Source organism: Rhododendron vialii, chromosome 8a (genome assembly GCF_030253575.1).
Source record: "Rhododendron vialii isolate Sample 1 chromosome 8a, ASM3025357v1".
Taxonomy (NCBI): domain Eukaryota; kingdom Viridiplantae; phylum Streptophyta; class Magnoliopsida; order Ericales; family Ericaceae; genus Rhododendron; species Rhododendron vialii.
The window spans coordinates 27,138,326-27,166,254 of NC_080564.1; the positions used below are offsets into that span (position 1 = coordinate 27,138,326).

The 27,929-nt window shown below is 37.4% G+C and overlaps 3 protein-coding genes and 1 pseudogene across 3 annotated transcripts; 3 read left to right on the forward strand and 1 right to left on the reverse strand.

The window, feature by feature from the left end:
* Positions 1-866: 866 nt before the first annotated feature.
* On the forward strand, positions 867-5,467 carry LOC131336531 (succinate dehydrogenase subunit 7A, mitochondrial-like). The gene is made up of 4 exons (XM_058372409.1): positions 867-1,037; positions 1,223-1,285; positions 3,565-3,667; positions 5,174-5,467. The coding sequence occupies exons 1-4, from the start codon at positions 981-983 to the stop codon at positions 5,245-5,247; spliced, it is 297 nt and encodes a 98-aa protein (XP_058228392.1). The 5' UTR covers positions 867-980; the 3' UTR covers positions 5,248-5,467.
* A 4,241-nt stretch (positions 5,468-9,708) lies between these two features.
* Positions 9,709-14,182, forward strand: LOC131298099 (LIM domain-containing protein WLIM1-like; annotated as a pseudogene).
* Positions 14,183-15,309: 1,127 nt separating this feature from the next.
* On the forward strand, positions 15,310-17,972 carry LOC131335596 (pentatricopeptide repeat-containing protein At3g62890-like). The gene has a single exon (XM_058371029.1). The coding sequence runs from the start codon at positions 15,403-15,405 to the stop codon at positions 17,383-17,385; it is 1,983 nt and encodes a 660-aa protein (XP_058227012.1). The 5' UTR covers positions 15,310-15,402; the 3' UTR covers positions 17,386-17,972.
* Positions 17,699-24,511, reverse strand: LOC131335597 (nucleobase-ascorbate transporter 6-like). Its single transcript, XM_058371030.1, has 14 exons — positions 23,918-24,511; positions 22,365-22,462; positions 22,092-22,265; positions 21,570-21,670; positions 21,092-21,167; positions 20,930-20,989; positions 20,611-20,801; positions 19,953-20,049; positions 19,571-19,657; positions 18,917-18,975; positions 18,717-18,808; positions 18,548-18,625; positions 18,283-18,443; positions 17,699-18,197 (listed from the first exon to the last, which is right to left on the reverse strand). The coding sequence occupies exons 1-14, from the start codon at positions 24,006-24,008 to the stop codon at positions 17,979-17,981; spliced, it is 1,584 nt and encodes a 527-aa protein (XP_058227013.1). The 5' UTR covers positions 24,009-24,511; the 3' UTR covers positions 17,699-17,978.
* Positions 24,512-27,929: the final 3,418 nt, after the last annotated feature.

The following is a 27,929-nucleotide window of genomic DNA, read 5'->3' on the forward strand; positions in this document are numbered from 1 at the left end:
GTATCAAATAGATCAAACCCAGACAAATGTGTATCTATCAAATTCATTTGGGGCATTCCTTATGAACGCTGAGAGCTCGTTTGGTTAGTCACCTTATTTCTTACTCCTATTTGCTACTCTAAACAACTACAAACTAAAAATCAAAATAAATAGACAATTTAATCATTACCAGTATCGATTAATTAAAATTTTCATGCACTTGTAGTTTTCAACAAGCTTTACAAATTGATTGGATCGGATCATGAGATTTCGATAAAAGCATACTAACGGGCATTACATTCAAGTAGTATATTAGCACACTATAGGAATCCCTCGTCCATTTGATCCTCTTGCACTCTTCTTTTGTTTTTATTCATGTAAATATAAATTAAATTTTCACATATGAAAGGCATTTTTATCATTTTCCTTTTATCACGTGGATAAAGACATAAAAAAAGAAAAGAAATGAAGATTGCACGTGAGAAAAAAATGAAGTGCAAAATCATTTTATGTTTATTTGCTTTTTTGGAATTAGCTGTGACGCGATAAAAGTGCCATATTATCATTTGGGTATTCGTATTTTGACATCTGAATTTCTTTGCCAACAGAAAGTCTACCACCATTGTTTTGTTTCATTACTTTTCCAATCGCTTTCAATCTCACTATCCAGAGTGTTTTGGAAACTCTTTTTTAGAAATGTTTTTTTAAATCCGGACCATTAATTGTCAAGATAGATGGTGAAATTGAGCGATGCGGTGGGGGAGCGGTGAAACAAAGCAGTAGGGTAGCATTGCTGATTTGCCAAAGCTGAGACCTTACCGGGTCAATTTTGATATTCATACGAACTATAGGGGGTTCCAGCGTAAAAACAATGTATGTTGCTTTTCCTTTTGCCCCCCATTTTTTCCTCGGATCAATTTCTGGGTAGGTACTAGGTAGCTCTATACTCCATAGCCGGGTGCGTTGCTCTCTCTCTCTCTCTCTCTCTCTCCTCGGCTACGATGGCGTTCTTACTCAACAAAACCAATATTCTCTCTCATCTAAGGTCTCATCCTCAGGTATCTCTTCTTTTTCTCTATCCACAGCTGTCCACGGATGCATACATTTCCAGATATACTGCATGAATCCATGGATCTCCTTTGTCTTTTGGCGTTTCTACTTGATTGTTTGTTTCGCTATAGCTTTCTATTCTCTCCCGTCCTTTCTCTCTAAGCATTGATTTCGATTGATTAATTACGAGCAGAACACGGACGAGTCGCTATCCCGTCGGGGATTCCACGTCGAACCAGGGCCTCGCGAGAAGGCGGTGAGTGTTGTTGCTTCTACTATTTTTTTTTTTTTTTGCTTAAACCCTAATTCAATAAAATTTGGTTCATCTGAATCGTATGTCGTCAAATCGAGAGATTAGGTCAAAGTAGTTGGGATTGGTGTATAAAGCTGGACTATGCAATGGTAAATGGGTATTTTGAAAATAGAAAATGACATTTCTGAAGCCTCTTCATCCAGTTCATCTGTTTGGAATTTCTTTGGTGATTTTATCTAACTGTACGAAAGAGGCCAAAGGAAAAAGGATTGTAAAAGAAAGAAAAGGAAATTAAGAGAGGAGCAGCTTACCGTTGTTCCACTTCCCTAATTTCTCTGAAATTTATGGTGATCAGAATACAAATAAGCTAATCAAGCTACTTGAGTTAGAGCTCTTACTCTGTCTCGTTAACAGCTTGTTTGAGATCGGCTTGTTACATATACAAAATAAGGTTGAATATTTTTTGGGAAAATGACGGCCAAGGACGTGTTTTGATAATTAATACCCGCCAAGGACAAGTTAAGAACATTTGTTAATGCTGAAAATGTCCTTGAAGGGATTATCAAAACACATCCTAGGCCGTCATTTTCCCATATTTTTTGCAGCTCGTTAAGCTTCCAAACTAAGCTTGAACAAACTATTTGTCAGCTTGATAAGCTTATAGCGTTAAGGAATTCGAGCTACTCGAGAGCTCATGATTGGCTCGATTAAAGTTTGCCAACCTTGAACGTATATTTAAAGTTCATTAAGTTTCCAGACAAGCTTGGACACTGCCTTGTTTGTCTCGTTCACTCGTTTGTCAGCTCTAGATGATCGCAATTTAGGGGCATAATTTCTACCACGAAGTACATGATCATCTTCTTTATTAATCTCCCCGTGTGAACTGTAAATCAACACAGAGTTTGATATTCAGTCCGCTCATCTTTGTTTTCAGTCTGTGATACTTAAATCCTTTCACACCTTTTGTGATATGAACAATGGTAAGTTCTGGTGTTCGATATAGGTATTGTTTTTGGGTAATTAACCTTTCATTAAGCACAACAAACTCAAATCCAGAGGGTAAAAACCCGTAAACAAAATGAGCTACTTAACGCTAGCAAAGAACAAAAACCCCAAAGGGGAAAAACAGAAGCTAAGGACTGAAAACAGAGGGGCAAATTTCAGTTCCTAGCCAAAAGCCTATTCTGATCAGAATTTTTGAGATTCCGCCTTGAGCATAAGCAAGCTCTAATCTCCTCTTCTACTCTGCCACAAAGAACTGCAGCATCAGACTTTTTACCTTCAAACACACGAAAGTTTCTTTCCCTCCAAAGCCAATAGAATTGAAAGTAGTATGCAAGCAGGACTTGCCAGGTCTATTACTCAGCGCTTAAGATACTACTCAACGTGAAAGTAGTATGCGAGGTCTATTAAGCAGACGAGGATCCCAGCCTATAATAATTCTAGCAACACCACCGCCTGCATTATAAGTAGACAGCCATAAGGCTGGAAAACAATGCCCCACAGTCACATTAATATTCTCCAGTCTAACTTTAATTTCAGTTTTCCAGTGCTACATACGTGACTTTAACGTCGATAATTCTGGTGAAATATGTCACATTTTGTGTCTAATGTGTATCGTGAGTTGTATCTAACAAAAGTGTGCTGAATCATGCTATGAATGAAGATAATAGTGACAGTGCCCTTGAGTAGCCAAATACTGAAGATAGGTTTGAGGTTTCTTCTATACTCTTGCTTACTTCTTGTATAGCATTTCATGCATGACATAGTTTCCACATTCAATTCAGATATTCCTTCCATTTTCTCTTATCTCTTCGAACTTAAATAACATTTACCACAGCGCGTCTATATTGTGTTACAGAACTTTAGTTATCTAATCCTCTTCCGAAGTGATGGTTTGGCCTTGAATTTTATAAACCGCATGGGTAGAGTTTCAATCTGACTGCGAATTACTTGGTTGTTATTTTGGGGGATACTGATCATTGGTGCTTCTTGCTAGTTGTTTTATATAATGCTTAAATTATTGACAAGAGTAGCTAGGGAAATTTAGCCTACACAAACCGTTATTTTTTTAATAACCGATAAATTTATGGAAAAGGCATCAAAAGGGAATTTGAGCCTACACAAACAAAATTCATGGCTTTTTAATGGATTAATTTCTGACCTTTGGAGAAACTGTTGGAATCTTGACCTTCGAATTTTTGCCTGCAAGCTGTGTTCTAGTTTCCTGAATTTCTAGAATTGGGTATAGAATCACTTGAACTAAGCTTATCATATTGCAGCTACTAGCAGAGGATCCATCACTGAAGCGGTTCAAATCACATAAGAAAAGTGTGTGGCGGCTCAAAAGAATCGGAGATGTTCTCACAATTGTTGTTGTAGCTGGTAAGCTAATGTCTTAACTGTGACTTGCATACACTGTTTTTTTCTATTAGTTTTGGCGTATGCAACTGCCCCAATGAAGGTAAAAGCATATGTATCCAGATGTCAGAAACTGACAATTTTAGTGTGCTGCCAAGGTCTCTGTTTTCTTCCTTCTGTAAAACTAAACAGATAACAGAGCTGTGAATTTGTGATGATTGGTGTTTTAAGTAATTAGTTTTACCAATTTTCACTATTGGCTCACTATGTTACAAGGACTCTGCTAAATGTATGGAGTAATGTGTGGAACACTGTGAGTCTGTGAGGGTAGGGGATGTGCCAAGCACGTGTAAGCGGGCGGACACTCCAGCAAGGATATTTAGTTATCTGGGTTTACAATGTAACTATGCGTAAAGCTGGCAAATTTCACATGGAAGCCACCTTGCAAACACCACTTCCCAATAAAAGGATTGTTATAAAAATAGATGAATACGGATAAGTTGTTTTTCTGTGTCCCAAAGTCCTCGGGCACTAGAACTAGATAAATTCAACACTTGTACTCCTTTCACCCGATTCTCAAACCTGAGTCGGCATAAATGCTTAATATAGTTGGTGGGCTAATTACTTGGAAAAGGAAATATTACAGTTCTATTTCTAGTTCAATATCTGTAAAAACAATGGAATCTTCTGCTTTTGCACTGAATTATGGAGTACCGGTAAGTGCTGACCAAAACTAACATATAACGTTAAGCAATGGATCTGGTTTTATGTATGAGTTCTCCTTTTCATACAACATCATCTTTACACGCCTGCGCACGCATCGTCATATTGATAGAAGGCGGCATGAAAGCAGGATGGAGCCGGTGCCCAGCTTCACCAACTGGGAGTTTCTTATTGTACTCTAAAAGCAGTTTGCATGTGTTTGACTCTTGGTGCATCATTTGATATCAGAAAACTTTGTTCCTGGACGTCTACCTATTTGTTTGGAACTGTTTCGTATCTGGGGTTTCATCATTGTTTGGCTAAACCACTTGTGTAATGTTTCCATTGGTTGTTTTATTGTGCTATTGGAAGTGTTTTGCATATTGCTTCCTTGCCACGGCCAAAAGATGCGGTGTTACTTTTTTTCCTCTCAACGTCATCTGTGATTCTGGCCTGTAAACGGGTGGCAATAATACAATATCTACCCGTATAACTGCTGATTTTTATTATCAAGAGGGTGGATATTCTCACGTTTCCACCTTCCTTGTGTCTCATAATGAGATTAATTATGTTTTAATCTTGTGATTTGGTTATTGCTGTGTCCAGTATCCACATCCCGAGGCCTTAATCGTTAGTATCTTGAACTTCACCTGTGATTAATCTTGCTTGTTTTCTCCTTTACCCTCTTGTACAACCGATTTGTGTAATCATTGCCAAGATTGTTGAGAAGTATATCTATGTTTCCTGCCTCTCAAAGATTGCACTCTTTGCTTCGCTGTTGGCGACAATTTTTTTTTATTGAGTTGTTCTGATGTTTGTTGGCTTCAGGGTGTTGCTATGAGATTTATGTCAGAGCAGTAATGCGAGAAGAAGCTCGGAAACAAGCAAGTGGGAGTGCATAATGAAAGTTTGTTTCTGCAGCAGTACTTCTGATTCTGTTGGCAGTGATATCTAGTTCTCTTGGGATTTTGTTTTGCCTTAAATAAGAGTGAAGTGCTAAAACTTTATGCATTTGACTTGTGGTAGATTTCCATTTCAATAATAGCAGTCATATAAATGTTTGTATGGTGATGATGTTGATTTTTTCTCCAATTTCTGAATGATGTTTGATAGGCTGCAAAAGTGTCTTATAGGAAGTCTTTGAAAATTGGCAGGAATTCGAAGAAAATTGATTTTCGCGCTCCATTTTTTACTGATGGCGCTCCACTTTTAACGTAAAGTTACTAGTAACTTCATGAACAAAGTGAAGCGCCATCAGTAAAACGTAGAGTGCAAAAATCAATATCCAATTCGAAATGAATGTTTCATTCACTCGAGTGTGTGGGACCAATAGTACTTATGCCTACATTTTTCATTAAAACTGTTGCAATCTCACGCCTTTTTTTTTCCCTTCTTTTTTTGAATGGCAACTGGACACTTATACACAATTTTATTATACACCAAAAAAACTAGACTATGGTTACATCATACACCGGAGTGTGACGTGAGACTTATCTCGAGATCCTGCACACTAATAAGGGTTGTTTAATTTATTTAAAACATATTTTTAAGAGTCCTTGTATAATATCAGTCCATTTGAATATTGGTAAGATATATCAATTTTCGTCCCCGAATTAGTAAGGCAAAAATTAAATGCATTGATCTAGCTCTTTCCGATATTTAAATGAGAAGATTATGTGCAAGGACCTAAGAAGATTTTATACAAATTACGTGGTTCAAATCATTACTCCAAAATTAATTCAACGCAATTTAGTGTAAATGTTATGTACACCAAATGGTGGTGTACCCATAAGTGGGGATCAACGTGCACTGCACCACCGGCAGTGGTGGGGATGTACCTACCCCACCAGTGTGTGTATCTACCCCAGCATGACATGGCAGGAAGTGCTTGGTACTGACTGTAGAGATTGGATGAGTTGGTCAAGACGTCAAGTACTGCCTTGTCCGGGGTATATGGCCCAGTGGGAAATGGCGCCCATAACACATAAAAAGGTACAAATCAAGACGCTAAATGCTATTGGTACCGATAGCATTTGATTTGAACCGATGGACAGGCGGGATCCATTTTGGATGCTACATGGATAATTAGAACAGTTTAACAATTTAAAAAAAAAACCAAGTGGACCCATAAAATCTGAATGAAAAAATACAAACTTGGATGGAGCACTTACACATATGGAAGAATGGATACATATTAGATTCAGCAGATTTTTCATGGGCCCACTTGATTTGTTTTTAAATATTGAACGGCTCGGATCATTCATGCGGGACCCGGAGTGGGCCCCGTATGCCCATCGGAACCGATTCGAAAAATGGAAGATTGGATACATATCAAATTGAACTTATTTTTCATGTTCAGATGGGCCCACTCAATTTTTTTAAATATTGAACAGCTTGAATCATTTAAGTGAAACTTGAAGTGGGCCCCATGTACCTATCGGTTCTCTATTGGTCGGTAGCAAGCAGGCCTTCTTCGCCTTACTTGACTCTTTCTTTTCCCACCCTTGCCTCAAAGAATCAAAGAGCTTCTCTTCTGAGTTCTGACTCAATTTCGCACTACTACTACAATTAGAATAGAATACCTTCTTACATAGTAGGACTCAATGAAGACTCACACTGCATTTCAAGCCCCGTTTGATAACCCTCTTAAGCTTTGGGATTAGACTATCAATTTCAAGGGGCTCCTATATAAACTTTTGTTTGATAACCCAAATAGATCCGATCTAATAATTCCTTGGGATGAGTAGCGTGGCCTTTTAAGGGGGATTCATAATACCCCTTGGGACGTGGTATTGATAATCCAATCTCAAGTAGGTTGATGCCAAAGTACAAAGTTGCCCTTGGACTAGTAATGGAAGCTACTTTGCATGAGGGCAAAAATGAAAATATATACTATCAATCCAATCCTATTCCATGGAAACAAATATGGTATTAATAATCTTATCATCTAATCTCATCTCAAACAAACATGCTTATTATCAATCCCCTCTCATTACCAATCACAATCCTTGTTACAAATCTCACTCATCTATCACTGATATTAAACGTGAGAGAATAACAATGAAGTCATTTTTGTTTATAACGCAAATAGAGTACTGAAACAATTTACTAATTGCACGGTAAACAGCTAAATAAGCCATTTGACTTCTTTTTTTGGGGCGACTATTCACAGCCCCGTATTTTCTTCCTTAGCCCACTACATTTCGGTAAATGGTTGTTGAAAATCATACATAACATTTCGGTAAATAGCTGTTGAAAATAAGATTATATTTCGGTAACTACATGTTGAAAATATATTCAACCTTCGGTAAACAACTGCCGTACATACATTTTCGGTAAATAGCTATTGAAAAAAATATTATATTTCGGTAATTGTATGCTGAAAATGTATCTAAATTTCGGTAACTAACTGTCGAGTATAATTAAAAATTTTTAACGGACTAAGGGAGAAAATACGGAGCTACGAATAGCCGCCTCTTTTTTTTTATTAAAAAAATTGCATTTGTTAAGTTGCGACCAACTTGAACAAATAATGGTTGCATATACCGCACATTACTAAAACTATGCATAATATTGAAGAGAGAGAGGGGGGAAGAGAGAGAAACTGGACGCTATCAACTCCCTAATTTATGTTAATTGGCTGAAATTGGGGATTTTTAGCATGTGAAGTGAAGAGCAGGTCAGATCCATCCACTTTAGACGTGCTTTTGTTAAGCCATCCAAATTGGAGTTGTCGACAATGACACATACCTTTCTTTGTTTTTTAACCAAAAAAAAAACAAGATTTAACAGCGGTAAAGCGGATTGGAATTTTGTTGTTGTGGGTGGACAATAGGTGTGCCCCCAATAAAAGTTCGACATGTTGTTTAGAAACAAGTGCATGTTTATTCCTCGGACGGTGCCTTTTTTTTTTAATCCATGCTAAAAGTATATCTTGTAAACAATTGATCAATGTTCGATTCTTGAGGTTAGACCGCAAGAAAGTAATTTTATGTGAATTCTCTAGTTACGATGTGGATGGTGTGCCTTTGACCGGATCAGGAACGAGATTAGTCAAGGTGCACCATGCACGTAAGCTGGTGCAGACACTCTGCCCAGCGGAAAAAAAAAAAAGTATATTTTGTTTTCAATGCCTGCCAACTGAGACCATGGCTTTTCCTTGTTTTGAATTAAAAAGAGGACGGTGGGGGTTTGTGTTTTCAGTAGGAGACTATTTGCTTTAATTTTCTTGTGAATTAGGAAGATAATTATTTTTGGTGAAATTACTTATAAAGCAAACGTCATATACTTGAGATTGTCTTAAAGCTAGGCAAGAATATGCAGAGGCAATTGATAAAGAAAACGTGTGGTCATTATCAGGATGTATTGTCAATAGCAATAGCAAAAATTACTTTGGAAATAGCTCTGATTTAATATGTTGATGACAACAATCTCTTTAATATCGAGTAATAATTGTACAACGTCTTGGCCCAACAGCATGAGGAGTATAATTAGGTGTCAGGAATAAGAAGGTCAAAAGTTCAACTCTTTTTTTTGCATTGTGCTAACCTAACCATTCACTGATAAACAAATCGAGTGATTATATGGCTACTTGCACAATGTCTCTTACAATAAGTTATCAATTCTTTTTATTAAAATACTCACGACCTGTCGAGAGATTCACATTACTATTATTTTCTTATGAGGAGCCTAATACTCGTAACCCGGATTACTAAAATAATGAAACGCATCATAATTCTTAATTCATCCAAAAAAGAAAGAGGATAAAGGAATGGCTATTCTTATTATAGAAATTTATTTAGCCCTTCACCCCTCAATCAAATTTGCACAATCTTACATTTGGTTGCAACTTGACCACAAACTTGGAAAAATAATTATGTATTTGGTCCACCTTTTATTCAAGTGCCCTCCACTCAGATTTTGAAATTTTGAACTTTGATTGTGTTGACAAATCGATAGCCGCTCCTCCAAAGTCGTACAATACCACTATTTTAAGGAAAGCTTTGTTGAATTTTAAGGAAAATAGCTTTCAATTCAACATGAACCATAGAGTTTCAAAGAACAATTCATAACATTTGTTTCCAAAATTAATCTAACCGGGCTTACCTCAGTTGGTCACCCATGTACATTTCTAGATAGTTAGGAAATCTGACGGTTTATTTTTGCCAAAACGAACATTGATTACTTGTTTCCATGAATGTGAGCTCTTTATTTACTTATTTCTTCCTTAACATGGTTATCAGTTGAAATTTGTATAATTTAATGTAATTCAGATACTTGTATTTTTGAACCATTAATAGTTTTTTCTTTTCTTTTTTTGTCTCTTCCAAAAAAAGTTAAAATATTTTTCAAATTTACGTAAATACCCCAAATTATGACAGCTCCACCATATGTCCTTCATTTTTATAATTTTGTTATAAGACCAATTATTAGCACCTAGCAGGTGTGGTAAGACATATATGCTGCCTCTCTGACAATCTTAGCTGTGAAAACTCGATTCAAGAGAAAGGAATACTTATACAGATATAGAAAGAACAGATTCTTCTTATTTTGCAAGAAATTCTCTGGTTTGTGAAACTGTGTTTATTGGGAGATCAGAGGAGAAAATGGCAACTTATGGAGGGACAACCCAGAAGTGTAAGGCATGCGATAAGAAAGTTTACTTGGTAGAACAGCTCACAGCTGATGACAAGGTCTTCCACAAGGCTTGCTTTAGGTGCCACCACTGCAAAGGAACCCTCAAGGTGATAAATCCTCTTCTTGGCTTTTCTTTTCTCTAGATAACCTAATGTCCGAGCCAGCTTGCGCAAACTTCGCTAATTTCAGGGCCTTGAAGTTAATAATCAGGCAAAACCTTAGGTGCACTAAGTTTGAAAATTTTGGCCTACGTGGGATTCAAACATGCGATCTCATGGACAAAATCCCAAGTGATGAGTATATATAAATTTGGAATTGTGTCTATTTGTATCTGAGATTTTTGCATGTTGTCATATTGCTGATTGAAATTCTGATGTGGGTTTGATTCAAGATGATCATGACTAGCATCTATGGATCATTTTCTTGATTTCTCTATTATGGGATTTGTATAAATTGTGTTTGTTCAATTGATAATGAGAAGAGTTGCAGGTTTTGTAGTAATGGTTGTGAGGAATATGATTATGACCTCTAGGTTGAGCTTTTGGGTTGTCTACATATGTGAAGTATGGTTTTTTATCCAATTGATGATTGTGTATCTGATATAGGCTTGGTTAGAATGATCAGGACTAGCATCTATGGGACATTTTTCTTTACTTCTCGCACGGAATTCATATAATTGAGTTTGGTTGATTATAGGTAAAAGTATGCAACTGTGTACGTATATGTATATATGAGATTTGTGCATGTTTTCAGGCTACAAACCGAAATTCTGATGTGGGTTTGTTTAAAGATGATCATGACTAAAATCTATTGAATTTTTTTTCCCCTTAAGTGATATCAACTTTGTTCAATTCAGTTTGCATGATGATGGATACGATAGTAGTCTTTAACTTGAGATTTTGGATCCTGAATTTCGCAATCTGAGAGAAATTTAGGAGTATTATCTATTGGCTACATCAAATCATGGCCCTAAGTTGAGTCTCAACTTACTTAGGTTGATATGGGTGATCAGATTCATAGGTGTTTGACGGAAAAACTGATCGCTCTGAGATTTACATATCATATAGATGGATGCTTTTGTCATATGAGTTTCACCCTTTTGTACACAGTTGTGCTCATTATGCTAACCGAAGTAGCTTACAAGCTTGTCAATCAATATCAGTGGAGAAAGTGGTAAAAATTTGGACAGATCAACTTGTGAATTTTCCTGTGTTACCATTAACTAAATGTTGAACCGGGATCAGAAAAGCAAAGCAGAATGTTTTTTCTAGCATAATCGAACATATCCGTAAAGATGCTAGTCATGATCATGCTTGGCTTCAATCATCAAAAGGTGTTAATGTTCTTGGGACTTTATCCTGTGAATGCCGTGATCTTAACTTGTAAACTCACATGGAGTTTGCTCATATGAAGCAAATGTTGAACTTTAGAACATCTTAATTCAGCTCTTCAAAAGCAACAGATATCTGCTATTCTACGGTTTTTGTTTTGTCATAATTGAAAAGCATTAACGCCAGGGTCATGTGTATCTGTAATACTCTGCCTATCAACTTTGTAACTTCCTATTAGTTGACATACGAATTATGGTTCCATTTAGTGAAAGTGTAACTTTCCTCAAAACTAGATACGGAACCTCAGTAAAACTAGGAGAAGATCAACCGTCGTAAGTTTTACCCTGTCAAGACATGTTGGGCTTGCTTTTGGAGACTTTCAAGATGCGGACAGATACCTTAATCTGACAACAGCCACTCCTATCTGCCATTGTAGTTAGAGATTCGGCTATGGATTTGAACTATTGAACCTGTTACCCGGGACAAAATAGCAAAATTCTCTGTGCTTTAGTGTGTCTTTCAACTTTCTTCCATTTAGGTTCCAAGATGTCCAACCTGTGATACAGTTACCTAGCCATTCCCCAATTAGTCCCCGGGATGTATATCTCGTGTATTGCCTAACCTTTCTCCTTTCTTACAAGAAGATATAACTTTCCAATCAAATGATAAGCCGTGAATCCTTGATGAAGCGGTGATTGGTTGTCAATGAGAAAAAAAAATCAGAAAATGGAGGACTTGAAAATTTTCAAACCGATTAAAGCTTCAGTTTTCTGTATTATTTTCATACAGTATTGACTCTGCGGACTGTTTCATGTTTTCTCATATTTTCTTGAAATCATTGATTGCACAAAGATCTTCCATTCTTCCTTAAAGATTATGAAATTGGTTCCTTCTCTTCCTTTAGTACTCATAGATCAACATTTTTGTTACTACATATGTTATTCATTGCTAAAATTACTAAAGTTTTTATTTCGTTCTTTGCAGCTGAGTAACTATAGCTCCTTTGAGGGTGTGCTATATTGTAAGCCTCACTTTGACCAACTGTTAAAGATGACTGGAAGCTTGGACAAAAGCTTTGAAGGTAGCAATTAGCTTCGTCCTTTTATGATATCTCTAATTCACTTTTACTCTTCCATTTACATGTTTGATCTGATTAATAAGTCAATGTGTGTTTCCCTTATTTTTTTTGGCCTTGTAGGTGCTCCAAAAACTGTTAGACTGGACAGATCAGCAAACCAGGTACTGATGAGCAGATTTTGGAACTTTAGCCTTTAAAAGCAATTGTTAGTGTATGTCAAAATTTTCCTATCAAAAGATTTTGGAGTTGTGGGAATCCTTACAAAGTTGAAAAAGTGGTCTAAAACCTAAGTTTAGAAAAGCTTGGTTTGGGGTACTCTTTGGACCAGATTTTGGATTTTTTAAGGAGCTGGTTTTCAGCTTTTAATAGTAATTAGTAAGCAATACCAACTTTTAAAGCAGCTTAATTATAATTTCGCAGCTATAATAAATAAGTTTAATTAGGCTACTACTCGAATCCAAAATCTATAATTTAAAGCAGAATATAAAGTTATAATCTAAAATCTGTTTCTACATATCTGTTGCAAACAACCTCTAAATTGTGCCGAGTTTGATACACCGTTTCTTAGGATTTGATACTGACTGAATAGAAAGTTTATGTATCTTGTTTCTTGCTATGCTTATTGGGACTCAAATTTGCACAGGGTCAAACCAACAGTAAAGTATCAAGATTATTTGGTGGAACTCAAGACAAATGCGTTGCTTGCAAAAAAACTGTTTACCCAATTGAGAAGGTACAGATTGGCACTTTATGTTCACTAAAGGATAGAAACATAGAAGTGGTTATAGGTTAGCTAGTGATGAACTTTGCATAAAAAGCCATCATTTTGTGTTCAAAATATAGGGAGGGAAATGGCTTTTTTTGCTTAATTCCAGTCTAGTGTCCCGACTCTGGGACTCCCATTGCTCTGTGTGTGTGTGGACACTTATGTGAAGCTTTGCAAGAGATATATATCTGGGATAGTTTTGTTCAGTTGTGAAGTAATAGTAACAATAGAGTTCGCACGTCATTTATCCTTCCATTTTAGTTAGGAGTTCACCAAAATACCAAATGCCTTCTTTTAAATTTTCGAAGAAATTTATGCACATATCTTTTCAATTGCCACCACTTTCTAGATCTCCATGGTATTTCTCATTCACGATAACGAATATGTGAAAACAAAGTTGTGAGAAGAAAGATTGTTGGTGTTGGTTCGATATCCAGCATTGTCTCGATATCTAGCATTGCCTTTTTATCATAAGTTGCACTATGTAGGCTATTCAAGTTACCGGAATCTTTGCAATTTCTCTTGAAAGGCCTGCGTACCATAGTTTTTGTTGTTGTTGTTTTAGGTGACAGTTGATGGCACGTTATACCACCGGGTTTGTTTCAAGTGCGCCCATGGAGGTTGTGTGATCAGCCCATCAAACTATGTGGCCCACGATCATCGAATCTACTGTAGGCACCACCACTCTCAACTCTTCAAGGAGAGGGGGAGCTTCAATTTCAGCCACCTGGTAAGCACAGTCAAGTTAGAGGGGTGACAGATGGAAAAGTGTGCGTCTTGATGGTGGCATCCGGTCATCGTGTCAATCTCGGGTCTCTAAACGAACCCTGTCGAAATTGATCAACTGTTCAAGTATACAAGTTTAGATGATTCAGCCGTCTTGTGTGTGTGATTTGGAGAAGATTCTTTTGAGTGAGTTTGTTTTAGATTCTCGGTTGTAATTTTTTTGAGAGTGAGTTTTGGAATAAAGTTTGGGAACTGGGGTGGTGGTTATTATTATTTATATAAAGTTTTGTTAGCCAAAAGATTCACAGAAGTTTGAAAGGTTTTTTTTTTCTTTCTCTGAAGTGGGAAAACCAAGAGATCAAGAGGGATGAATATTATGGCTAAGGTGGATTTCTACATGATTTTTTTTTTTTTTAATTTTCAAAAAAATGAGAGAGCATGGTGTGCCACACAAATGCTTAGTATATAGAGAGTTACGTACTAAGTATAGTGGGAATTTTGATTAAGAAAGAAAACTTGACACCGCCCAAACCCTACTTTGTACAGCAGTGTTACACCGACCGCACGATTTTACCGCTCTCTCAATCTCACCGTCTGTCTCGGCAATTATTGGTTCAAATTTTAAGCAAACTCTTCTAGGGATTCCCTAGAAGAGTTTTTTAAAATCCGGACTGTCCAAAACACTTTTGGACGGTGAGATTGAGGGGTAGGCGTAGACTTTTCGTACTATGTGTTCCCCACTTTGCGTTCAGTTACCAAGACTGTGACACCACCCAAATCCTTTTGTTTGCACCATATTGAACGCCTCACAGCAATCCTGTCACAGGAAACACAAAACGAGCAAAACAACCATAGTATTTTTGTGGTAAAGCTGGGTGCATTGTTGTGGTGGTTTCTTTTAATAGTGTCCTCCTTTCTTTGGTTTCGTAGTTTAGTGTCCCACACAAAGCGCAAGAATTGATATTAGTCGTCCTCTGGAATCCATTTTCTCACCCCCGGCTACGTGTCCTTTGGACCCATAGCCCGCCCGCCACAGCAAAAGCTAGCCCCCTTATGTTGGTTGATCGGGTTAGATTTTAAGGTGAAGTCAAATGCCGATCTTCAAGCTCCTAAATTAGAAGTTAAAAAAGAAACGGAATTGGAAAAGGAAATGAAATACAGTATTAGAAAGACACATTAACTAGCCTTGTATAGAACACTTTCGGTACAAGGAAAGGGCACCCAGTTTTATTTTTTAAAATAAAAAGCCCACTAGAAAGAAGTTCGCACTTTCTACTTACAAGGAAAGATCGGCTGAACTTATTTTGTTCGGTCATAGGTTAATCAAAGAACGTGAGTTGGCTCCGTTAGGGGATTGAGCCGAATGACAAATTCATAATTATTCGAGTCATATGTCAACTTAGTTAGGATATATAGGAGTACACTCTTTAACAATAAGACTACTTTTCAATCTCTCTATCAACAAAAGCAAAACACCACAGCTCTCACACCATATTCTTCCCTCATTCCAGAGCCCCAAATGCTTGTATCAAGATCCAAAACTAAAGACCTCTCACTTCTCATCAAACACTTGCAACTCAGAAAAACTTGTCTTTCTTCTTGTTCATCAACCCCCTTTCCCTCCATTTCCATTCCAACCAACACTAACCCATTTTTCCAACCAAATCCACAAACACTTTCCCGATTGCTGAACCAACGCCCAAGCATCTCTCACCTCAAACAAATCCATGCCCAAGTCATAAACCTAGCATATCCACTATTTCCTTCCATTATTGACTCTCTCATTCACTGTTATATCTCTACTGAGGACCTAACCACTGCAAGAACCTTATTCAATAGGTATCCTTTGCCTTCACCACCCACTCTGTTATGGAATATCATGATCAGGGCTTACTCCAAACTCCACAATTGTCAAGAACCCTTCAACTTATTCCGTCAAATGCTCGCTTTAGACCGCACCCTACTTGTTTTTCCAGACGATTATACGTTCACCTTTGTGATCACTTCGTGTTCGCATCAGATGTCTGTGGTATATGGGGAAATTGTTCATGGGTTGGTGGTGAAAAATGGGTACGAATCAAATTTATACGTAGGCAATGTTGTGATTAATATGTACTCTGTTTTTAAGAGAATGCAGGCTGCCCACAAAGTGTTCGATGAAATGTCTGAACGAGACGTCTTCTCCTGGACTAGTCTGCTGTGTGGGTATGCAAAACATGGGGAGATGGATAGAGCTTGCGAGATTTTCAATCAGATGCCAGTGCGTAATAATGTGTCTTGGACCGGTATGATTTCGGGCTTTGTTGGAGTTGGGAGGTATGTCGAAGCCCTTAGCTATTTCTGCGACATGCTTTATGATGATAAGGTGCAGGCCAATGAGGCCATTCTTGTTTGTGTGCTCTCCGCTTGTGCTCATCTTGGAGCCTTAGATCAAGGGAATTGGATTCATATGTACATCGGTAAAAATCGAATTTCGGAGAGCTCAAATATTTCTACTGCTCTTATTGATATGTACTCAAAATGTGGGAGGATAGATAGTGCCTCTCGAGTTTTCAACGGAATCTTAAGATGGGATGTCCATAATTTTACAAGCATGATTTCCGGCTTATCAATTCATGGACTTGGTAAAGAGGCTTTATGTGTTTTCTATCAAATGTTAGCTGAAAACATTAAGCCGAATGAGGTCACCTGTCTAGGGGTTTTAAATGCATGTAGCCATTCCGGTCTAGTAGAGGAAGGTTCTTCAATATTCTACGATATGGAGAGCTTGTGGGGCGTTGCACCCAAGATTGAGCATTACGGGTGTCACATTGATTTACTTGGGCGTGCAGGTTACTTAGAGAAGGCATTCCAAATTGTCAAAACCATGCCCATGAAGCCTGACATTGTTATATGGAGGTCTTTGCTTAATGGATGTAGAATCCACCGTGATGCTAATCTTGCACGGTGCATTATAAATTACGTTGGGCAAATGAACTCTCAGGAATGTAATGGAGGTGAGGTGCTACTTTCAAATTTGTATGCTTCGCTCGGTATATGGGAAGGAGTGACTGAAGTGAGGAAGCTGATGGGTGAGAGAAGGATTGAGTCTGATCCTGGGTGCAGTTGGATTGAGGTGGATGGTGTTGTTCATGAATTTCGAGTTGCTGATAAGTTGCATCCACGAATAATAGAAGTACGACAAAAGTTGAATGAAATTTTGAAAAGGGCAAGACTAGGAGGCTACGTTTCAAATACAATGCATGTTTCTTTTGATCTGAATGAGGAGGAGAAAGAACAAGCAGTGGCATGGCACAGTGAAAAGCTAGCTGTTGCTTTTGCCCTGATGAGTACTCCACCGGGCACCTCAATTCGGATAGTAAAAAATTTAAGGACTTGTGAAGACTGTCATCTGGCTCTAAAGGCCATTTCCAAAGTTTATGGTAGGGAGATCATTGTAAGAGACCGTTCTCGTTTCCATACTTTTAAAGGAGGAGATTGTTCATGCAATGATTACTGGTAGTTTTCTGCTGTTTATGTTCTGGTTCTTTAATGGGAGAAATGCAAGTTGAACTCAGATACAACAATTGAGATCATTTATTTTATTACCGACAACTGAGTCATGGGCATCCAAAGTTTTGCGATGTACCTCCTGTGTTTGCCAACGACAAAGATGGTCTGAAAAATCGAATGGTTTGACGGTGTTCAGGGAACGTCGAGTACTCTGTTGGATAAGTATACAGTGCTTGTGTTTCTTAAAACAAATAAGAAGTATTCTTGCTGCACCAAAAAAGCGTGAAAGCGATGAGGATATTAGGAAAACAGCCTGGAGCAAGTTATTCGACACTACAGCAGTGCCTTCAATTCGAAACTTGATAAGCAACTGAGGAAGTTGATCCAATGATTTACAGAAAAGAAGCTAAAAGTAATAAATGTTCACAATGCATCCTATAAATGAAGATACCAATTATACTCTGCTTTAACAAGTAATAACCCCGAAATATAACAATTATATAATAGTACACCCACAAATAGCTAAACCGTGCTATTTTCTCTTCTCCATACAGTGAGGGAGCAAGATTTCACCTGACCGCGTTATATCTCAGCAATGCCTAATCACACTGATGGGAAATATTTGTTGAGATTCAGGGGCAGTGAATAGAATTCCTCACTTCTTGTATCTGTCTTATAGTACCGGAATTTGTCCCACCAATGCTTACCACGGTCTTTTCTAATAGAGCCATCTCTCTTGTGGATTGTGTTGTCAAGGAAATATGCCAACACACCCGCAACAAATGCTTCCGACGAGAATGGAACGTTAATCATGTCGTTGAACTGCCATGTAAGGAAAAGTGTTACAAAATTCTATCAAATTCTCATATTATGCTGAGATTTAGAGATGATAGAGTTTTCAGCATACCCATCTTCCACTTGAGTGAACCGGGCCGTATCCACTGATCACAGTGTACTCATTGAAGTACTGGGGTACAGATAAGCCCAGAAAGATAGAGAAGCCCAATATGAACTTTGTTCGGAAGCTGTTGAGATTGCAGAACTGAAGGAAACTTAAACCTACTGAACCTGTACGTGCATGATGAAACAAACGACACCGTTAACTAAAACAGATCATGTGACAAGTTTTCAGTGATGTCTGCTAGCTAAATTGCCACAATATGGATACCTACCCACATAAGCAAAGAAAACGCAATATAAAGCAGCAACAATGGGTGCCGGAATGGAAGCAAAGACTGCTCCAAATTTCCCTGAAAAAGTAGATTAAGTAGATAGTTGACAAAATAATGTTTGTTCACTAACCAAAAAAGCTGAAAACTATTGTTTTGTTGAAACAAATACCAAGAATGGAAAAGAAAATCATGAAGCCAGCAGATATTTGCACAACCCTTCTACTGCCAACACGAGTCAAAGCTAAAAGACCAGCATTCTCACTGCAGTTAAACCAGGAAAAGTCATTTCTATGTTCGTTCTGTCTCAGTTAATAAGCATAGAAAGCCAATTGATTTATGATCATAAATGTTTTCGGTGTTGGTTCTTACACCGACACGGAGGATCCATTCACAGTTCCAAACAATCCAGACAGCAAAATGCCAACTCCCTGTGACAATATATGAATTAATTAGTATGAAGGCAACGGATATTCCCTATTCACCGATATAAGGGTTGGGTAAGGGAAAATACAAGGAGATTCCTCTTAAAGGTTCATCCTGGGCAATTCCAAGGATGAATCTTTACCGCCCCTTCCTGCTCCAAATCAGGAAGAGGGAGATTATGATAATTATGCATCGGCTTGGTGGTAGACTCCATAGAGATGTGTGGCTATACGGCTTTCTGGAGGTGACATACAATATGGCCATATATGAAGTGTGTGGTGGAAACACTATAATGATTATAATGATTCCCTAGAAGAATATGTTAAAGATTCAGATGCATCTACCACTCAGAAATTAAGGATGGAAACCTTAACCATACAACTAAATTAGTATGATCGACAGTGCAAACGTATTTTTAGTTTAATTTCTTTTCCATGCTCTACGTACTTCTTATCTTAATCAGCACATGATCGCTGAATGCAGGCTATTTGAAAGCATCTAAGAAAATATTCTCACATCAAGTTGAAGCAAAGAACAACCTAACATTCTTCAAATCTTTCCTAATGTTGAAATAAAGCAAGCAACACGTTGCCATGTTACCTGCCAACCAACGCCTCGGCTGAGAACAGAAGGCGGCATAGGTGTTGCACTTGCATATCTTGACACAGCAATAAAGGCGCCAGTGGACTGCTTGCATCAATTGAAACAAGAACAGAAAAAAAAAAAAAAAAAAAAGCTATTTAAGGTAGGTTATATACAGAAGAGACCAAAACATGGAAGTTTGAGTTTGAAATAAAGGTAAAGTAAAGATGCAAGAGAAGTATAACATTATTTAAACTGTAAAGTATGTCTGCCTGCTCATAGCATGTATCAACCTATACGGTGTTTCAAGCCATTTAACACAAAACGGTTGACTTTCCCACCAACAGGCAACAACTCATTAGCGAAGTATCAATATGCGCAGCAAAGAAGACGAACAAACCTCTACAAGAGCAACAAATGAAGTGACCATCATGGCAAAGGCTTCACCGGCATCAAATGAAGGCGGTCCCCATTGAAAGGGATAGGGAAGTCTTATCCTGCCAGTGTGAATACCAATGCACAATTAAGGAATGTTCTTGTGCATCTTATACCAAAATACAGAGCAATGTTTGATTTAGAGAAAGTTAAGGAGACCCAAACATAAGTCTCTTTCCAGACAGAATGTGGTATAAGTTGCTGTGCACATAATATGCAAGCATTGAAAGATAACTAAGAAAGAAACTTCGTTTTAACGTCAAACAGAACTAAAGAATTAGAACGTAAAGTATGGACTATGGTTTCTTTCTTATGGAGCCTGTGCTATACTTAAGATAAGTACTAAACCCCCACATATGATCAGAAAAAAGGAAAAGATATTCTTATGGACACAAAATAAGTTATTCTTCTTCTTTGTTGGGTGATGAACCACTTGAGCTCACTTTCCCGTATTAACTAACAAGAACTCCTGATGCAGTTGCATAAGTGTCTTGTGGGAAAACCAAGTCGAATGAACTGACAAGAGTTCAAGAATACAGCAGCATTATCTGTAATTGTGGAATTTAAATAAAACTAATCCTGAACAAATGCTAAGCCAACTAGTAATAGGGACATTTGCTTACCAAGGAGCACCATCAATAAGTCCAGAGCGATCAGTGCGACAGTTTGCCTGTGTTTTTGGCGCTTTATCATCGTAGGCCCCACCGACAGTTAGTAGGTGAGCATAAATCCATACAATGACCACAGTAAATATTACAGCAAACCGTTCAAAAACAGAAACTTTTCTTCCTCTTTTCAACACATGGGATAGATACTGCAGATGACAAAATAAATTGCTAAGTTTAGCTATAAGATTTAAGATTTTCTATGAGGAACGAAGAAAAGAAATTGGTTATGAGAAGTTCGAACAACAAAATTTTGTACTTTATCATATGACTTTACCTGTGAGAAAAACACTAAAAGGATAAGTTGTGGCAGTCCAATTTCAATGCATTTAGCAACCTGGGGGACAAAGTCAACAGTTGATATCCGGTAGAGAGATGATGACAAACCAAAAAGAGTAAAACCCAGGAATCCATCCAAGTGCAGTTAAATAGTACATACCCCAGGGAAACCAAACTCGTAGAGCCCAAAACCAGCAAGAGCAACCAAAGGAACAGCTGAGAGTGGACTCAAGAACCTGAAACGGAAAAATAAAACAGTGATTGGCACATGTTCATGTGAATGTAGTAAACTATTGTACCCAAATTTGCTGCTGCCCGGATAGAGCAAAGGCAGGATTGGGCAATTAACGTTTGTCTGATGGAAAGAAAAGAGCTATCCTTCAGAACCGTATTGGCTCAGAGCAATGCAATTTATTCATCCACTGTAAGCCAATAATAATAAGGCCAACACGAAATAACGTTGAACTTCTACTATGAACTTCTACTATGAACTTCTACATCATTAATCCATACTGCAGGATGCTCCAAAAAGTCGAACCAGCTACATACTGTCAATCATTACAAGACTGGAAAAAAGAAAGTCCAATTAGCGTAAATATAGACAACAGTTTCCTGCATTATGTGGATGATGAGCCTACCTTGTGACATTACGCCAAAGGCCACTGAAACCCAGGACAATTTGAAGAGTTGAAGCAACAATGAGTGCCCCCTGGATTGCCTGCATTGTCTGTTTGAATCTCTGAGGGGGAAATTGACAATTATCACACGGTTAGAACCAGATATCAACAAGATTAATCAAGCATTTAAGTGTGCAGTTTGTCTCTTCCTTTCGGTGCCTTCTTGTGAATTAGATCGATAAGTGTGTGTACTTGGTGCGTGACCATAAGGACCCATTATTGATGACAAGAAAATGCGGGTTCATTTAACATTGTGCAAGGACTTTCAAATAGTTTTAGAAGTATAAGGCAAATGAAATTTCATGTCCAGCGGTATAGAAAAACAGTGAAGGCAAAAGTATTGTGGCCCCTACCCTTAACAGGAAAATAAGTAAAGCCCAATTATGCACACCTTTAAAATCAATAACTATTACCCGTTAATATACAATTCAGTTTGTGATACAGATATCTCTAAAAATACAAAATGGTATCCAGACCATAAACCTCTATAGGGTTTGGATCATTGAAGCGACCGGAAAGGATAATTGAGATTGTGGCTGCAACAAATGTATAGGACCCTCCAATCACCGCTGGCAATCTAGTCCCGAAATATGTCTGCAGTAACGTGTTCAATCCAGCAACAAAGAGTAATGTCTGGATCACCTTTGCTTTCTCCTCCTAGAACAACAGTAAATTAGGTTTCGGAAAGATTGTTAAACATCAGTTGTGGGCAAAAGAAACTGTTTTCAAATATGTGCTTTTGTTGTTAACCCATACATTTCCTCCTCCCATTTGGGGAACAAGAGCCGTTGGTATGATAACTGCTGTGCCAAGCACCACCAGGTAATGCTGAAACCCAAGGAGGACAGCCTCGGCTGCATCATAAACACACCACAAAGTTGAAAATTTAGGTGAATACGGAACACCACAATCATAGGCAAGCGCACAAGTTAACGACCTTCAAAATCATGAAAAAAGTAAAACAAAAAAAAAAAACTCAAAGCTGCTTGACCAGATAAGAATGCATCCAGAATGGTTATACGCAATTTTAGTTAACAATGATAGATAGTAAAAGAAGTCTGCAGAATAAAGCATTTCCATGTAAAGTTCATGATTCCATTATTTCCATGACGGGTGAATTATATGCGCTTCTGTCCTTCTTATCTAATGTGTGGAACTCAGTTCCATATTTAATCCCCAGTATTCAGTAGTCTGGTCTACACATTATTCACAAAACTTCTTTAACCTAGGGAAATTTCCAAGCATGGCATATAATAATTACGTATTGTGAAGAATTTTTAATCTAACAGGACTAAAATCTTTATAACAGAGAAAAATACAGCTGCACTTTTGCAATGTTGTCCAAGGAGAGCGGTGTAAAAGGGAATTTAACAGGGCTTATAATTATCATTATCATGAAAATGTTAACGGTAATCCTGCATGGAAATTTGTATTGGGGAAAGTAATCTAGTAAATGCAGAAAACCTTTTTGGAATCAGAACTTTGTTTTGAGTCAATAGTGGTTGAAAAAAAACAGAGAGGAAAGTACGATTTAGCCATACTTTTCCCAAAAGATTCAGTTTTGTATATAAAAGGGACTCTAATAAAGAGAGAAAACACTTCAAGCTAGCTTCTATTAACTCAAAGACAAACACAAACCTTAAGGTTAACCGGGCGGGTGATGCCCCAGACACCCTCATCAGCCACAAAAAATGGAGACATAATGAGGAGGACCATCAAACAAGACCCGTAACTTCAGTTACAGGACATCGAAACTGGCCCAAAACTAATCCGTAAAAAGACGTGACAACTGCCTTTCCCTTATTTTTTCAAGATTACAAGTAAAAGGGTTATTTGTCTTGCCAAGAGGTCTTTGGCCCAATGACATCAGGATGCACTTAAGTGGTAAGGGTAAGGAGGTCAAAACTCCCCCGAGGTCTTAATCTAAGCATACTAACAATACTAACTTTTTCGCCGACAAAAAAAAAAATGAAGATTACAGGTCTTAACAATAACTCAATCGTAGCCATGAAGGTAATGGGGTTTTGTTCATTCTTTTTGTCGAGAATTACAGTTCCTCGGTACGAGCATGGAAAGAAAAAATAGGCACCAGTGAGGGGGGGGGGGGGGGGGAAATTTATGAACAAGAAGAAGACATGGATAAAGAAGACACTCAGAATGTATGGACAAAAGGAACTACAACTTCCAAGAGAAACAACCAGTGGAGCCAATTGGTAGCTAAGTAGCATTAAGTTCTTCACATTTCCAAGTAAAACCAAACAAGAAATTCCAAGTATCAATTCATAGAATCTAAAAGCAAAAGAACATACGCCATGGGGGAGGACTGGTAATGCAGTAGGAGACATCGGGAAGTTGATCCTTTGGTGGGTGTGGTGCTGGCTCATCCGACTTTGCTGCCATTCCTCCCTCCCTCTCTCTATCTCCTTTCTCTTTCTAAAAGAGTACCAAGAGACACTAATCTCAAAACTTTAAAACCCAAATCTGCTCCAAATTTCTTAGAAAACAATGAAAATGATAAAGAAATTAAAGAAATGCTCAAAAAAATTAAACACCCAGGAAGTTCAGTCACTGAGAGACATGAACCATAGAAAGTTAGTGACAAGCCCCCCACATGCCCTGCCCTCTATTATATTGAAGAGAAAAGCACAAAACGGAACTGTAACAACTGACATTATAATGTTAAAAGCTAACAATACAGAAAAGTAATTCCGTGATTTTGGGGCACTGTCACGTGATGTTTAAAATCTTTTTTCATTACGGTGGGCCTTCGTACCAAGTGTATTAACTTCACCGAAATTTGTGATTGAAAAGGGAGTTAGAGCACCACGTATCGGTACCTCGAGATCACTCGATAACTAATCAACATAATTGTAATTACAGAAAGAAAAAAGAAAGTTCATTCGAAAAATCCCATAAAACAACATTGTGACAGTAAATATTTAGAAGCAAAATCAGGTGGGAGAGCATCAAAGTCATAAATCACCGACCCCACCCCATAAAAGTTCACAAAAGTAGTAGGGAAAAAGAGAAAAGGAACTTTTGGTGAGGTACAGCCCTTTGAAGCGACTGTAATCACCTCATTGTCTCCCTCTCTAAAACATGAGTCGTGCTCTAACGAAAATTATTGTGCAGAGAGAACAATACTTGATTATGGTTTTAGGAATTTTCTCTTCTTTTGGTAATAAAAGTTTAAGGAATTTTATCCCATTTTAGTTTCTTTGAGTAGTGAACGGGACAGCCATTTGATAAACGGAAGTTCCACACTAAGCACAACCATTGGATGAACATAAGATCCACACAAAGCACACACGAGACCCACAAATATCGAACCGCTCTAAACACATTTTCAGATTTTGTCTCCGAACACGTGTTCTAAGCATTTCCTTCTGTCCTTTTATCTCTTCAAATTAAACTCCACTCATTATTACTACTGCTCTCACAATATAAGATATTTTTCCTATTAGTGTTTTTAAACAAGCAGTAGGAATATACAAGTATCAAAATTACATCGCACTAAAAATAAGTCCACAATCACTATACCAATAGCCTCGTTAGTTGGGATGCTCAAAATGATAGACAAGGAGGGAAAATAAAGCACACCAACTCTTTCTTTTGTCTCATTAAATTCACATGTTCTAGCTATCAAAAAGGAATACCATGCACATCTGTAAACAAATGGTTTTCTTAATGTATCCAAGTATACACTGATATTGTTCCACATGTGAATTGTCTCACATGGTTTCTATTATCCATTTAAGATTGGTCTATGGAGTCTAAGGATTAGGCCTATCAATGGACCGGATTCGATCCGGATCCGATCCGAAAAATCCGATCCGGATCCGATAACGTCGATCCAATAATCCGATAATCCGAATCCGGTAATTCAATACGGATCCGGATCCGATCCGATTAAATCCGTTATCAATCCGAATCCGAACTTTATTTTTTAATTTTTTTTTTAAAAATAGTAAAAAAAAATTTTGAAAAAAAAAATGTTTAAGAAGTTGTAATTTTTTTTTTTAAATTTTTTTTCGGAAATTTTTTTTTGAAAAAAAAAATTGTATTTTTTTGAAAATTTTTTTTTTTTTTTTTGCTAAAATTTTTGAAGTAAAAAAAGTTTCAAAAATCGGATTCGGATTTTCGGATCGGATCCCGATTTTTCGGATCCGAATTACTACTATCGGATTTGAGTCTTATCGGATCCGGATCGGATTGGGTCTTATCGGATCTGACCCATTGACAGGCCTACTCAGGATTATCCACCTATTCATCATTGGTTTTGAGTTCAACGTTTAATTAAGATGGTATCTTGCGTCTTATTGATCTTGTGAGTTAGTCTCTCACCATTTCCATTTCTCGTATCTTGTCTATTTCTCTATTTATTATTTTGACTGGTAATCACACTACACATGCAAAAAAAAATTTGTTGAGCTTGTAACATTGTCATTAGCATTAAAAACAATACACTCCGATATATATAAGATATCATAACAAGTAATGAATTCACCCCTCAGGGATGGCCAGGTGGGCAACACTTAAGACAATTTGCTCCCTTCTAAAGTCTCACGTTCGAAACCTTCCAGATATTATCAACTCCTTTGGGGCCAGTCCATATATAAGGGGCATCGGCCACATAAGTTGGTCCAGACACCTGAGTTATAAAATGGATGTTAGTATGAATTTAGAAACTTACCTATCTCCCTTTAAAAAAAATTAATCCGGTAAAAGGGTACTTACTACTTCACTAAGGTACAAGAGGAGTGGTGTTCAAGCATGCTTCCAAACACCAAAACCTTCAAGAATATTTTGAACCCCTAAACAAAATTATTTAAGAACAATCTCAAGGACAAGCAGAACCAGTGCAAAATCTCAACCAGAGTGTTCCCTCCCTAAATTAACCATAGCCCTCAGCTCTATAGTCACTTTTCACTTAATTACTCTTTGAAATATATGCATATTCACATAAGTAATAGAAAAGTGATGAGCCCAACATAAATTAAAATCATCATTGTCATGTTGTAGATTGGCTTTAAATGTAGAGAGCTCATAAAACAACACCCCTGAAATTGTGACGGCAAAAGCAGATATCATATTCATGGAATACAATTCACTTTTCAAGATATCCTTGGTGCTGGAATAGTATACGTGCGAGACTCGGAATCACGTGCTAAAGATCGAATACAATTCATTTTTTAAGATATCCTTGGTACGTGCTGAAATAGTAGACGTACGAGACTCAGAATCCCGTACTAAAGAGCTCATTGTATGTGTTATTCAATAAGAGATCTCGGTTCGAATAGGTGTATTCTTAACAACAAAGCAATTACAATTTACTACCATAACCCCACCAAGATTTGTGTGATTCTTTCAATTATTTTGTATCCCAACTAAACTTCCACATGATGCTTCCATTATGCCATCTTGAATATTAGTTAGGCGGCCATAATGCTTCTTCATTGGTCCCATACCTTTTCGTCATTTTATAAAGTAGTGATAGAAGGATAACAAAGCCAACTTTTGGTGGGAAAAAGTTGGAGATGAAGATCTCAATTTTGAATTCATAAGATTTCACCATAGGGTCAATAAATTAACATATCTTTATAAGATTTTAAACTTTTTGGGATTTAAGTAAAGGTTTTTTATTTGAGGTTTCATGTCATTGATTCAAAATTGAGATCTTCATCTCCAACTTTGAGGTCAAAGTTTGAAGTTTGTATGTATGGATTCATTTACTTCTAACAGTGGGCAAAAATTTAGTGTTACTTGAGCTCTTATCTAAATTTTTTTTATAGCTAACACCTACGCAGTCCAAGGCATTTTAAGCTAGTAGAAGTACAATAATAAAACGGGTAATTTTACACTAGGCTGTTCGTTTTTAGAAATGTATTAAGGTAATGAAATTGAATGAGAAATGGGTCAATTTTTTCTAGTTCAAAATTGTTAACTATTATTGATTTTCATACGGAGTACTACTCTTTTTACTATTTGCGTCGTTCCCCCCTCCCCTTATGTCCCCAACAACCCACCCCCCTTCCTTATGTTTATTCATGTGGATTTAGAGCAATATGCTATTTCATATATGGAAGAATTTAACAATTAAAAATATGAGATTGTAATTTGTATACCGTGAAGAAGGGTAAAAAGGAGAGACATAAAATTTATATCATCTCCCGATTAACCTAACAATACTATAACAAAAATTCTACCGACACAGACGGATCTGAATGCGCCCGAAATCGACTGGTATGCAGGGGCCGCATCTCATCTATTGTGTAGACTCACATATACAGTACTTCGAATGATGTACACTAGATCCCTGTG